At 44.2% G+C, this 13512-nt stretch overlaps 1 protein-coding gene across 1 annotated transcript; it reads right to left on the bottom strand.

Moving 5' to 3' along the window:
- Positions 1–4306: 4306 nt before the first annotated feature.
- LOC106584919 (neurofilament heavy polypeptide) lies at positions 4307–8608 on the bottom strand. Its single transcript, XM_014170620.3, has 4 exons — positions 7661–8608; positions 6507–6706; positions 6277–6401; positions 4307–6129 (listed from the first exon to the last, which is right to left on the bottom strand). The coding sequence occupies exons 1-4, from the start codon at positions 8445–8447 to the stop codon at positions 4908–4910; spliced, it is 2334 nt and encodes a 777-aa protein (XP_014026095.3). The 5' UTR covers positions 8448–8608; the 3' UTR covers positions 4307–4907.
- Positions 8609–13512: the final 4904 nt, after the last annotated feature.

Raw genomic sequence — 13512 nt, 5'->3', positions numbered from 1 at the left:
ATTCTACAATGTAGAAAATAGTAATAATAAAAAAAAAAAAATTGAATGAGTAGGTGTGTCCAAACTTGACTGGTGTGTACTGTACAGTATATATTTTTCTCAACCGTCTATGCACAACACCCCATAATGACACAGTGAAAACATGTTTTTAGAAATGTTTGCAGATGTATTGAAAATGAAATCCAGAAATGCCAAGTTTACATAAGTATTCACACCCCTGAGTCAATACTTGATTGAAGTATCTTTGGCAGCAATTACAGCTGTGAGTCTTTCTGGATAAGTCTCGAAGTGCTTTCCACACCTGGAATGTGCATCATTTGCCCATTTTATTATTTTCAAAATTCTTCAAGCTCTGTCAAATTGGTTGTTGAACATTGCTCGACAACCATTTTCAGCTCTTGCTATAGATTTTCAAGTAGAATTAAGTCAAAACTGTAACTCGGACACTCAGGGAATACTCCTTTCTTCTTGGTAAGAAACTCCTTGTGTTTAGGTTGTCCTACTGAAAGGTGAATTCATCTCCCAGTGTCTGGTGGAAAGCAGACAACCAAGTTTTCCACTAGGGTTTTGCCTGTGCTTAGCTCCATTCCGTAAATATTTTATCCTGAAACTCCCTAGTCCTTAACAATTACAAGCATACCCATAGCATGATGCAGCCACCACTATGTTTGAAAATTGGTAGAGTGGTACTCAGTAATGTATTTGCCACAAACATAACACTTTATTCAGGACAAAAAGTTAATTGCTTTGCCACATTTTTTGCAGTAGTTCTTTAGTGCTTAATTGCAAACAGGGTGCATGTTTTGGAATATTTTTATTCTCTACAGGCTTTTTTTTCATTCTGTCAATTCGGTTAGTATTGTGGAGTAACTACAATATTGTTGATCCATCCTAAGTTTTCTATCACAACTATTTAAACTCTGAAACTGTTTTAAAGTCACTATTGGCCTCATGGTGAAATCCCTGGCTGGTTTCCTTCCTCTCTGGCAACTGAGTTAAGAAGGACACTTGTATCTTTGTTGTGACTGGGTGTATTGATACACCATCCAAAGTCTAATTAATAACATCACCATGCTCAAAGGTATATTCAATGTTTGCTTTTTTATTTTTACCCATCTACCAATAGGTGCCCTTCTTTGTGAGGCATTGGAAAACCTCCCTGGTCTTTGTGGTTGAATCTGTTTTAAATTCACTGCTCGACTGAGGGACCTTTTTATAGATAATTTATATGTGTGGGGTATAGAGATTAAGTAGTCATTCCAAAATAATATTAAACACTATTATGCACCCATGCAATTTAATGTTACTTGTTAAGCACATTTTTACTCCTGAACTTATTTAGGCTTGCCATAACAAGGTCCTTGAATGCTCACACGTCAGCTTTTCATTTATGAAATTTGTAAAAAAAAAAAAATATATTAAAACATAATTAATTATGGGGTATTGTGTATAGGCCAGTGATGACAAATCATAATGGATTACCATTTTAAATTAAGGCCGTAACACAACATGTGGAAAGAGTCAAGAGGTGTGAATACTTTCTGAAGGCACTGTACATGCGCTCCAGTCCCTATGGAAAACATTGTTTCCATTGTAACTCCACAGCATATCACAACTACCAACTCCACTGTAGTTTCCACAATGATTGTGGACAACTGTAACCTCAAGGACATCATAGACAGGACTCTAAAACTGACATCAAAGTCTAATGGAAGCCTTTGTTGTGAAATAAAGGTTGTGATGTCTGTTTATAGTACTTCTCATAATGTGGTCTCACTGCTCCGTCTTTAGCAGCACATGCATGGAGCCTCAGATTAACTGGTGTAGATCATCTCTGGCTTGGCAGGTTACTCCAGAATCGATCTACTAGATGGTGTACGTTATCATACTTTTTATGATGATAATTATGCTTTTGGACTGTTTTGATCCATGCTTACTGTTTCAGCAGGCTAGCTTTGTGGAGCAGGTATAGAAGAGTTAAAATGAGGGTGCGATGAGGATGAGGGACTAAGGATAATCGCGAGAGGTGCATGGGGCAGCTGTATTCTCTAACTCTAACTAGGATGTTGTGGAGTAGAAAGAAGAGGGGGAACTGCTCTGTTCAGGTAGCGCTGTTCTCCACCACACCTGATTTTTGTATGAGCCCAGGCTATGTGACGTCAGAGCAGGGAGGGGAGGTGCACTCCTCAGCCGCAATGCAGTACAGCACACACTCACACACCCGCATAGTGAGATCCTCACACCTCTCATCTTCCTCACCTCCGCTGTGCTTCTTTTCATACTACCTCAGTTGGTGTTCCGTTCAGAACTGTTCCTCTCTTCATAGTGTGTATACTGACGTACAGTTGAAGTAGGAAGTCTACATACACCTTAGCCAAATACATTTAAACTCAGTTTTTCACAATTCCTGACATTTAATCCAAGTAAAAATTCCCTGTTTTAGGTCAGTTAGGATCACCACTTTATTTTAAGAATGTGAAATGTCAGAATAATAGTAGAGAGATTTATTTCAGCTTTTATTTCTTTCATCACATTCCCAGTGGGTCAGAAGTTTACATACACTCAATTCGTATTTGGTAACATTGCCTTTAAATTCTTTGACTTTGGTCAAACGTTTCGGGTAGCCTTCCACAAGCTTCCCACAATAAATTGGGTGAATTTTGGCCCATTCCTCCTGACAGAGCTGGTGTAACTGAGTCAGGTTTGTAGGCCTCCTTGCTCGCACACTTTCAGTTCTGCCCACAAATTTTCTATAGGGTTGAGGACAGGACGTTGTGATGGCCACTCCAATACCATGACTTTGTTGTCCTTAAGCCATTTTGCCACAACTTTGGAAGTATGCTTTGGGTCATTGTCAATTTGGAAGACCCATTTGCGACCAAGCTTTAACTTCCTGACTGATGTCTTGAGATGTTGCTTCAATATATCCACATAATTTTCCTGCCTCATGATGCTATCTATTTTGTGAAGTGCACCAGTCCTTCCTGCAGCAAAGCACCCCCACAACATGATGCTGCCACCCCCGTGCTTCACGGTTGGGATGGTGTTCTTCGGCTTGCAAGCCTCCCCCTTTTTCCTCCAAACATAACGATGGTCATTATGACCAAACAGTTCTCTTTTTGTTCTCATCAGACCAGAGGACATTTCTCCAAAAAGTACGATCTTTGTCTCCATGTGCAGTTGCAAAACCGGCCTTTCAAGTTACGTCGATATAGGACTTGTTTTACTGTGGATATAGATACTTTTATACCTGTTTCCTCCAGCATCTTCACAAGGTCCTTTGCTGTTGTTCTGGGATTGATTTGCACTTTTCGCACCAAAGTACGTTCATCTCTAGGATACAGAACACGTCTCCTTCCTGAGCAGTATGATGGCTGCGTGGTCCCATGGTGTTTATACTTGCGTACTATTGTTTGTACAGATGAACGTGCTACCTTCAGGCGTTTGGAAATTGCTCCCAAGGATGAACCAGACTTGTGGAGGTCTACAATTTATTTTTCTGAGGTCTTGGTTGATTTCTTTTTATTTTCCCATGATGTCAAGCAGAGGCACTGAGTTTGAAGGTAGGCCTTGAAATACATCCACAGGTACACCTCCAATTGACTCAAATTATGTCAATTAGCCTATCAGAAGCTTCTAAAGCCATGACATAATTTTCTGGAATTTTCCAAGCTGTTTAAAGGCACAGTCAACTTAGTGTATGTAAACTTCTGACCCACTGGAATTGTGATAAGTGAAATAATCTGTTAACAATTGTTGGAAAAATTACTTGTGTCATGCATAAAGTAGATGTCCTAACCAACTTGCCAAAACTAGAGTTTGTTAAAAACGTGGTTGAGAAACGAGTTTTAATGACTCCAACCTAAGTTCCGACTTCAACTGTACATGAGAGGAACTAGACGGGAGCAATACAGTTTCTGTAGTCTAGTACCTCAGTACTGTACCAGTAAACCAGTCTAGTACCTCAGTACTGTACCAGTAAACCAGTCTAGTACCTCAGTACTGTACCAGTAAACCACCAGTCTAGTACCTCAGTACTGTACCAGTAAACCACCAGTCTAGTACCTCAGTACTGTACCAGTAAATGATCCATTTTAGCAAGCAATTTTTTTCTCACTGGACACGCACTGGTTTAATCAATGTTTCCACGCCATTTCAATTTAATTACATTGAACCAATGTGGAATAGACGTTGAATTGACGTCTTTGCCCAGGTCAGGTCGAGACCATCACTGCGGCAATCAGTATAATTCACACCAGAGTATATCTTAGTATTAGAATGATATAATAATGAGAACACACAGAAATTGTTCAGTTTGAACCTTTTTTATTAGTTTCATCAGTTTGTATTGCATATTCTCAGCAGTTTATACATGGCACAGTCATCCCTGACTTCAGAGTTCTCCTCCCTGACCTAGCATACTAACCACAGCACAGTGACTCAGCACAACCAGACAGGGAGCTGTTTAAGGTGCACAATGAGCGGGTTCATAGTCTCTCTGCTTTTTATAGTTGTCAATATAATATAGTCATTTATATCGTCATAAATATACACATACAGTACAATATATTCATCTGACACAATCTTTTATAGACATTTGTTGACATCTCTGCCCTTGAAGGCTTCAGAAGGTACATGGCCCTGTGCTGTGCTCCCAGCCAGAGCGATGTTGCTGTTTTAATGCACTTGTTATTATTGACGGGAAGTCACATTCAGATAGAGTTTAGAGCATTCTGCATTCTTTACAGTCATACATTAGAAGAAGCATCATATCAGGGTTGAGTACCCAGGGATTAGTAACTAGAGAAACACTATTTCTTTGCTTGTTTACTGTTTGTCTCTTACTCTGCTCTGGCCTCCCTTTACAAAGGTTTGTCAGATCTTCTCATACACAACAGGTTAGTGATTCACTTCATGGCTTTCTCTTTGACCTCAGTGCTGGAGGACTTTTCGTCCTTCTCTGCCTTCCCTTCCACCTTCGTATCCTTCGCCTCTTTACTGTCAGACCCTTTAGAGGCCTCCTGCTTGTCCTCCTGCACCTCCTCTTTGGGCTCTGGTTTCTTCTCTTTCTTGCTCTCTGTTTTCTCTGGGGATTCTTTGGGGGCAGGCTTCAACTCTGCCTGAAGTTTGTCGTCTGTTTTGGACGGGGCCTGTTTCTCATCTTCCTTCTTAGCAGGGGTGGGGCTCTCCTTGGCGGGGGCGGGCTTCTCCTCTGCAGGCTTGGCCAAGGTGACGGCAGGAGGGGCAGGTGTTGGGGTCTCCTCTGGCTTGCTCTCCTTCTTGGGATCTGGTTTGTCTGTCTTCTCCTCAGCCTTCTCTTTAGGCTGGCTCTCACTCTTCTCTTTCTCCTTGGGTTCTGGCTCCTGTTTCTTCTCTTTTACAGGCTGGGGTTGTTCCTTCTCTTTCTTCTCCTCCTTGGCTGGTTTGTCTTCTGCAGGGGGCTTGGCCTTCTCCTGGATGGGAGACTTGGGGAGAGGGGACTTGGGAGGAGGGGACTTGGGAGGAGGGGACTTGGGTTCAGGAGACTTGGGGAGAGGGGACTTGGGAGGAGGGGACTTGGGAGGAGGGGACTTGGGAGGAGGGGACTTAGACTCTGGGGATTTGCTAGGGGGAGATTTAGATGGTGATTTCACATCCAGGGATTTGGGCTGGGGAGATTTCTCTGTGGGAGATTTGGGGGCAGGAGACTTGGCGGGTGATTTGGGGAGGGGAGATTTGGGCTGTGGGGTTTTGGTGGGAGACTTAGATGGAGAAGCGGCCTCAGGTGACTTAGACTTCTCTTCCGCTTTCTCCTCACCTGCCTCCTCTTCCTCCTTATCCTCAGATCCTTCCTCTTCCTCCTTATCACCCTCTTCCTCCTCTCCTCCCTTATCCTCAGCTCCTTCTCCCTCTTCTACCTCAGCTTTGGTCTCATCATCTTCCTCATCCTTTACTTCCTCTTCCTTCTCTTCGCCCTTCTCCTCGTCCTCTCCTTCCTCTGTCACCTCAGTGACCTGTGTCTCATCCGTCTGTTCCTCCAGTATGACTGTGTCTGAGAGCTCCTCGCCCTTCAGCTTAAGGTGAACGGAGGAGTAGGAGAACAGGCTTGGCCCAGATAGGAACCGAGTCTCCTCCCCTTCCAGCAGCTTCCTGTTTAGGGGAAGAACATGGGAAGTACAGTCTGAGTTGGGTGTGTCAATACAGTCTCCTGTTTAAAAAAATTAAATATTCCAAGCGCAAGGTTGTTCAGAGCCAGTCTGAACACCCTTAACCTCTTCCCCTTAACCCCTGACCCACCTGTAGGCAGCTATCTCAATGTCCAGAGCCATCTTGACGTTCAGCAGCTCCTGGTATTCTCTCAGCTGACTTGCCATCTCCCACTTAGTACTCTTCAGCTCACCGTCCAGCTGGTGGATGGTCTCCTACACACACACACACACAGACACACACACGTTGGTGAGCAATGTGTCAGAATGAAGGAGAAAGAGAAAAGCCAGACAGATGGTCAGTCAGGCAGAGGAGTGTACCTGTAGGGAGTGGATATCTCCATGATGTCTGTCCTCACTATCCATGCATTGTCTCTCCAAAGAGTCCTTGGTTCCTTTGAGGGTCTCCAGTTCGATGGTGCGACTCTGCAGCTGCCGTCTATACTCGGCTATCTCCTCTTGGGCACCGCGGATTGCATCCGTGTTAGAGTGAGCTGCATCCGCCAACCGTTCCATACGCACTTCAGAAGGTGGGGGGACAGGGTCAGAGACAGGGTGTTAGAGGTCATGGGAACAGGGGCTATAACACAAAATTATAAAATAGTCTCCTGTCTTAGGACTGGCCAGGTGCCTGAATGCTTTTCTGTATTGAGCTTTAGTAAAGGTCTGTCACTGAGAACACACATCCTCTCCTCCAGGAAGGAGTGACCTTGACAGTGCCTGTCTGTCTGTCTGTCTGTCAGAGGTCTGACTCAGATATATGACACTGAACAACATATTGATGAAAATCTTATCAAAAGAAACTTCCAAGGAGTCTTGAATGCGCCATCTTAGGGACCTAATACTGCTGACTCATAGTTGCCTACGGCAGGAATGCATGATGAACAGTAATAAGATTTTCCAAACAGGACTGTAGGTGACAAGTGGCAGGTGGACAGATGGTAAAAGACACGAGTTTACACCAGACAGAACACGTAGTCCTCTCCATAAAATAAACCAGTGGGCTATTTCACCACATTATTCACATCCAATACTTTTTCCAAATGCAATCATAGCCTATCATTTCATAACTATGGCGTTTGATTCGAAAGTACCCTTGTCACTCAAGGTGTCATTTTAGTAATTGGTATGCACTCATGGGATGATGTTTACGCAGGTTTAGCTGAATATATAGCCTAGAGAGTTTTAATGCAGTTTGCTTCCAATGGTGATCTTACGAGGCATCAATGTCCCAAATGGGATTGATAATAGCCTATATGCACCACTATGTACCACTAGCCTATTTGATTGTAAAACCAAAGCGCTCCCAAGTTCAGCACCATGGACAGCGAACAAGGATGCGTCACCGCACGGCCACACATTATAGTCCTATAAGACTATAAAATTGGCTTTCTCACGACCACTCTTGGTAAAACCAGATGGGTATTAAAGATATTAAGGTGATATAAAGTTTGATATAAAGTTGCACCTCTCACCTTTGAACCATCCCTCTGCCTGCATTGCGCTCTTGGTCGCGTGGCCATCCAGCTGAGCGCGGATCTCCCGCAGTGCGCTCGTGACGTCCGCCTTGATCGTGTCTCGAGCCTCGAACCTCACCTGTGCACCCTGGATCTGTGCGAGCATCTCGGCCACCTCATCCTCGTGGTTCTTCTTTAGGAACGCGGCTTCTTCCTGCAGTGCGAACAGCTTCTTGTCCAGCTCCAGCCGCGCGAGCCCAGACTCATCCACATACTTGTTCATGACGCGTGCTGCGGCCTCCAGCTCCTCCCGGCTGCGTGCCTCGTCCTCGAGCCTGGTCCGCACATGCTGGATGTCCTCTTCAAGGTGGTCATGCTCCAAGAGTGTGCGTGCCTTCTCTCCGGTCAACTGCTGGACCATAACCCTCAGGTCCTCCAGCTCACGCTGATAGTGCTCTCCCACGGTAGCGCGCCCCGTCTGGCTCTGTCGCAGCGCAGCCGCTTCCTGCTCCAGATTCGAGTTAATCATCTCGAGGTTCCGCACCTTGTCGATGTACCCGGCGAACCGGTCGTTGAGTGTCTGCAGAATCTCCTTCTCGTTCCTCCGAGTCATGTCGCCGTTAAAGATTTCCAAGCTGTCGGCAGAGGCTGCCTGGCTGTAGGCCGGGCGGCGGCGCTGGGAGGTCGTCCATGGCTGGGAGTGGTAGCCGGAGGAGGAGAGGGAAGCCGCGGGCCGGGCAGAGTGTCCCTGTGGTGTCCTGCGATAGGAGCCGTGGCCGTAGAGGTAGTCCAGTGGGTAGCTCATCTCTAAGCCGGATGCAGACTGCGGCAGGGTGACGAGAGATGAGCTTTTATACCGCGCGAGGAGAAACTCACAACAGCACGAACAATCTCTCTCTTTAAAGAGACATCATCTTCGCTATCGTCATCACCACCCTTTCCTTGTCACACAGACTAACTACAGAAACACCATGATACAGCGCATGATAGGCTTCTTGAATTTTCACCCAAATGTCCAGTTGTATAATATGATTTACTCTTCATTTCTGAGTGCCCACAATGTGATTATGTGCCATATTCGTTACAGTAGACCGAGGCCAATCGGCTTCAACTTTTTGAAACAAATTATGTCCACAATACCATGTTCACCAGAAGAAAAGTATATGATTGTGTTTGGACTAGTTGAACGTTTTATGTGCAGCTTTTTATTCTATTTGTCAGTGCTGTGAATACATGACAGTGTGTGTGGTTCTGTCAGTGCGCCAGGTGTGTCCCCCAGGTGGGTTGGAGTGGATCTGCAGACTCACACTGCAGAGGTAATCAGACTGCACATCAGCAGAAAGCAGCTCCTTCTCTTTGTCTCTCCCCGCTCTCGCTTTCCCTCTCTCTCACACACACACCTGGCCCACTGACAACTTTACACCTCATAACAGTGTGTGAGGTTTGACGTCTTCATCATGATCCCTAGAAATGTATATAAGTGGATGGATAAGAATTACCTCTGTCAATAACCCAGGTTCTTTGAAAAATCAGACAGCGGAGAATTAAGAATGCACACAACTTGCTATTTTAGTGCGGTCCTTGTAGGTGTGTCAGCTGATTTGGAAGAATGTGTCTGAGGAGAATAATTCTGTCCCTACTACAGCACCTATTGATCAGACACACACACACACACACACACACACACACACACACACACACACACACACACACACACACACACACACACACACACACACACACACACACACACACACCATGGCTGTAAATCTTAAAGGAACATCTTAAATATCTCTCGGTCACTGTAAAGTTCTGCAGCCCCATTTTCCACAACGTTATACCATCACGATCTTGGATACAAAGACCGAAATGTTTCTGCACGTGTCAACATTGCACAAACCCTTGTATTTTCTCTGTTTTTATATGGCAGGTGATCACCCTCAGACGTTGTCATGGCCTTCTCCTCAGTGACATAAACTCTCACATCACATTGACATTTTTGTCATTTAGCAGATGCTCTTATCCAGAGCGACTCACAGAAGCCTGGTCGGCATGGTGATTCGAATCAGCAACTCTTTGGCCCAACGCTCTTAACCGCTAGGCTACCTGCCACATATTTCTCATCACATTTATAATCACATATTCATAATCACATATTTATCAGACAGAGTATCACATTTAGACCAGAAATGAACACTTCACATGCTTTTAGTCCCAGTTACTCACTACATCCACTATATACAGTGCCTTCGGAAAGTATTCAGACGCCTTGACGTTTTCCTCATTTTGTTACGTTACAGCCTTGTTCTAAAATGGATTTAAAAAAAAAAAAATCCTCGGCAATCTACACACAACACCCCATAATGACAAAATGAAAGCAGGTTTTTAGAAATGTTTGCAAATGTATTAAAAACAGAAATACCTTATTTACGTAAGTATTCATATCCTTCGCTATGAGACTTGAAATTGAGCTCAAGTGCATCCTGTTTCCATTGATCAACCTTGAGATGTTTCTACAACTTGATTGGTGTCCACCTGTGGTAAATTCAATTGATTGGACATGATTTGGAAAGGCACACACCTGAAAATTGTCCGTAGAGCTCCGAGACAGGATTGTGTCGAGGCAAAGATCTGGGGAAGGGTACCAAAACATGTCTGTAGCATTGAATGTCCCCAAGAACACAATGGCCTCCATCATTATTAATTTGGAACCACCAAGACTCTTTCCAGAGCTGGGCGCCCGGCCAAACTGAGGAGTCAGGGCAGAAGGGCCTTGGTCGGGGAGGTGACCAAGAATCCGATGGTCCCTCTGACAGAGTGCCAGAGTTCCTCTGTGGAAATGGGAGAGCCTTCCAGAAGGACAACCATCTCTGCAGCACTCCACCAATCAGGCCTTTATGGTAGAGTGGCCAGACAGAAGCCACTCCTCAGGTACAGCCTGCTTGTAATTTGCCAAAAGGCACCTAAAGACTCTCAGACCATGAGAAACAAGATTCTCTGGTCTGATGAAACCAAGATTGAACTCTTTGGCCTGCATGCCAAGCGCCACCTCTGGAAGAAACCTGGCACCATCCCTACGGTGAAGCATGGTGGTGGCAGCATCATGCTGTGGGGATATTTTTCACTGGCAGGGACTGGGAGACTAGTCAGGATCGAGGCAAAGATGAATGGAGCAAAGTACAGAGAGATCCTTGATGAAAAACTGCTCCTGAGTGCTCAGGACCTCAGACCGAGGCGAAGGTTCACCTTCCAACAGGAGAATGACCCTAAGCACACAGCCAAGACAATGCAGGAGTGGCTTTGGGACAAATCTCTGAATATCCTTGAGTGGCCCAGCCAGAGCCCGGACTTGAACCCAATCGAACATCTCCTGAGAGCCCTGAAAATAGTTGCGCAGCAATGCTCCCCATCCAACCTGACAGAGCTAGAGAGGATCTGCAAAAAAGAATGGGAGAAACTCCCGAAATACCTGTGTGCCAAATATATATTTTTAACTAGGCAAGTCTGTAAATAAGAATGTGTTCTTAACTATGACAGCTTACTGGGGAGCAGTGGGTTAACTGCCTTGTTCAGGCGCAGAATGACTGATTTTTACCTTGTCAGCTCAGGGATGCGAACCAGCAACCTTTCGGTTACTGGCCCAATGCTCTAACCACTAAGACTCGAGGCTGTAATCGCTGGCAAAGATGCTTCAACAAAGTACTGAGTAAAGGGTCTGTATATTTATGTAAATTAGCAAAAATTCTAAACCAGTTTTTTTTCCCCTTGTCATTATAGGGTATTGTGTGTAGATTGATGGGGAAAAACAATTTAATACATTTTACAATAAGGCTGTAACCTAACAAAATGTGGAAAAAGTCAAGGGGTCTGAATACTTTCTAAAAGCACTGTATGAGTTCACTGCGAGTGGAGCAGAGATCACTGAGCCAGAATGGAGGGGTGGCCTGCATTCTCAGTCCTTGGAATGTCAATCAGTTTGAAGTTTGAGGAAGGCAAGTGAAGTGGAAAAGGATGAAGGAAGAGAAAGAGAATAGGGGAGGAGGAGGGAGATGGGGAGATAGACTTGATGGACATGGAGGGAGGAGAGAGATGATGGAGGGAGGGTGAAGAGAGTGACCTTGGGAAGACAGAACTCTACTGGCAGGCCTCATATAGATGAGTCAGTGTTGGACGTTTTGGATGATATTACATAGAGAGAGAGAGAGAGAGAGAGCTCAACCATTTCCAGGTCCATTGACATGTACTTGTCTTTGGTGACCTAAACACCAGAACTCGACAAGAACCTGACACCTTCAGCACACAGAGGGACAAGCACTTACCTGGAGGGGACAGCATTCCCTCCTAAATATGCCCCCCTAGACACAGCTACAACAAAACAACCAAGAAAAATGGGTCACAACTTTTGCAGCTCTGTCACACACTGGGTCTGTACAGAGTCAATGGTAGGCTTCGAGGGGATTCCTACAGTAGGTTAACCTACAACTCATCTCTTGTGGCTGAAGTACTATGGACAACTTTATCACTGACCTCATCCTAGAGTCTCTCAGCACGTTCAGTCAGCCAACTAACACCCTTATCAGACCACAACAAAATCCCAATCTACTTGAACAGAGCAATATTCAGCCATGAGGTGGCGAAGCCGAACAAACTGCATGCTATTAAGAAATGCTATAGATGGAAAGAGGGTAGTGTAGAAACGTACCAAAAAACAATTGACCAACAACAAATCCAATCCCTCCTAGACAAAATGTTTCTCTTCAATAGTGAAGGTGTGAACTTTGCAGTAGGAAGCCTGAACAGTAAATGTAACCTATCACCTAGCATATCAAATAAAAACATTCTAGAAGAAAACCGAAGAAAACTAACAAAAATGAGAAATAGTTTGATGAACAATATAAAAACCTAAGAAAGAAATTGAGAAACCTATCCAACCAGAAACACAGATAACCAGAACCTACGCATTCACTATGGGGAAACACTAAAACAGTAAAGAAATACAAAAAGAAAAAATAAAGAACAGCATGTCATAAAACAGCTCTCTTGTGATTGAAGAATACATAGAATAAAATCCCTGTTGTGGAAATTTTAACACATTAAACAAACAACACAATTAGCCATCTATCCAAAATGGAGATGTATGGATAAACCACTTCAACATTTTAGGCCATATAACAAAGAACCAAGAGCAAACATATGCATGATCATTTGCAAAACTCAGAATCAGCTATTAAAGTCTAACAGAATCCGCCGGATTCTCCAATTACATTGAATGAGCTACAGGACAAAATACAAACTCTCCAACCCAAAAAGGCCTGTGATGTTGATGGTATACTAAACAAAATGATAAAATACACAGACCACAAATTAAAATGGCCTATACTTAAACTCGTCAATATTATCCTCAGCTCCGGCATCTTCCCCAATATTTGGAACCAAGGTCTGATCACCCCAATCCATAAAAATGGAGACGAATTTGACCTCTACAGTTGCACTGGAATCTGCGTCAACAGTAACCTCAGGAAAATCCTCTGCAGTATCATCAAAAGCAGACTAACATTTCCTCAGCGAAAACAATGTCCTGAGCAAATGTCAAATGGCTTCTTACCAAAATATCACACGGCAGACCACGTGTACACCCTGCAAACCCTAATTTACAAAACAAAAAAGCTATTCTGAAAATCAATGTACACAAACAAGTGTGCAGTTAAAATTGGCAATAAAGAGCCGTGGGGCGAGACAGGGATGCAGCTTGAGTCCAACGCTTTCAACATATATATCAATTAATTGGCGAGGGAATTAGAACAGTCTGCATCACCGTGCCTCACCATACTAGACTCTGAAGGAAAATGTTTGCTGTTTGCAAATGATAT

The sequence above is a fragment of the Salmo salar genome, chromosome 24 (genome assembly GCF_965601325.2).
Source record: "Salmo salar chromosome 24, fSalSal1, whole genome shotgun sequence".
NCBI classification, from domain to species: Eukaryota; Metazoa; Chordata; class Actinopteri; order Salmoniformes; family Salmonidae; genus Salmo; species Salmo salar.
Note: the sequence above shows the minus strand (reverse complement) of the source record. Positions and strands in the feature narration are given on the sequence as shown.

What these genes read in the sequence shown, in the direction of transcription:
- LOC106584919 (XM_014170620.3), bottom strand. Translation starts at nt 8,447, where the DNA reads ATGAGCTACCCACTGGACTACCTCTACGGCCACGGCTCCTATCGCAGG. An exon ending in GGCAGAGGGATGGTTCAAAG is followed by an intron (nt 6,707 to 7,660) that starts GTGAGAGGTGCA and finishes CACCTTCTGAAG; the next exon opens with TGCGTATGGAACGGTTGGCG. An exon ending in ATTGAGATAGCTGCCTACAG is followed by an intron (nt 6,130 to 6,276) that starts GTGGGTCAGGGG and finishes TCCCCTAAACAG; the next exon opens with GAAGCTGCTGGAAGGGGAGG.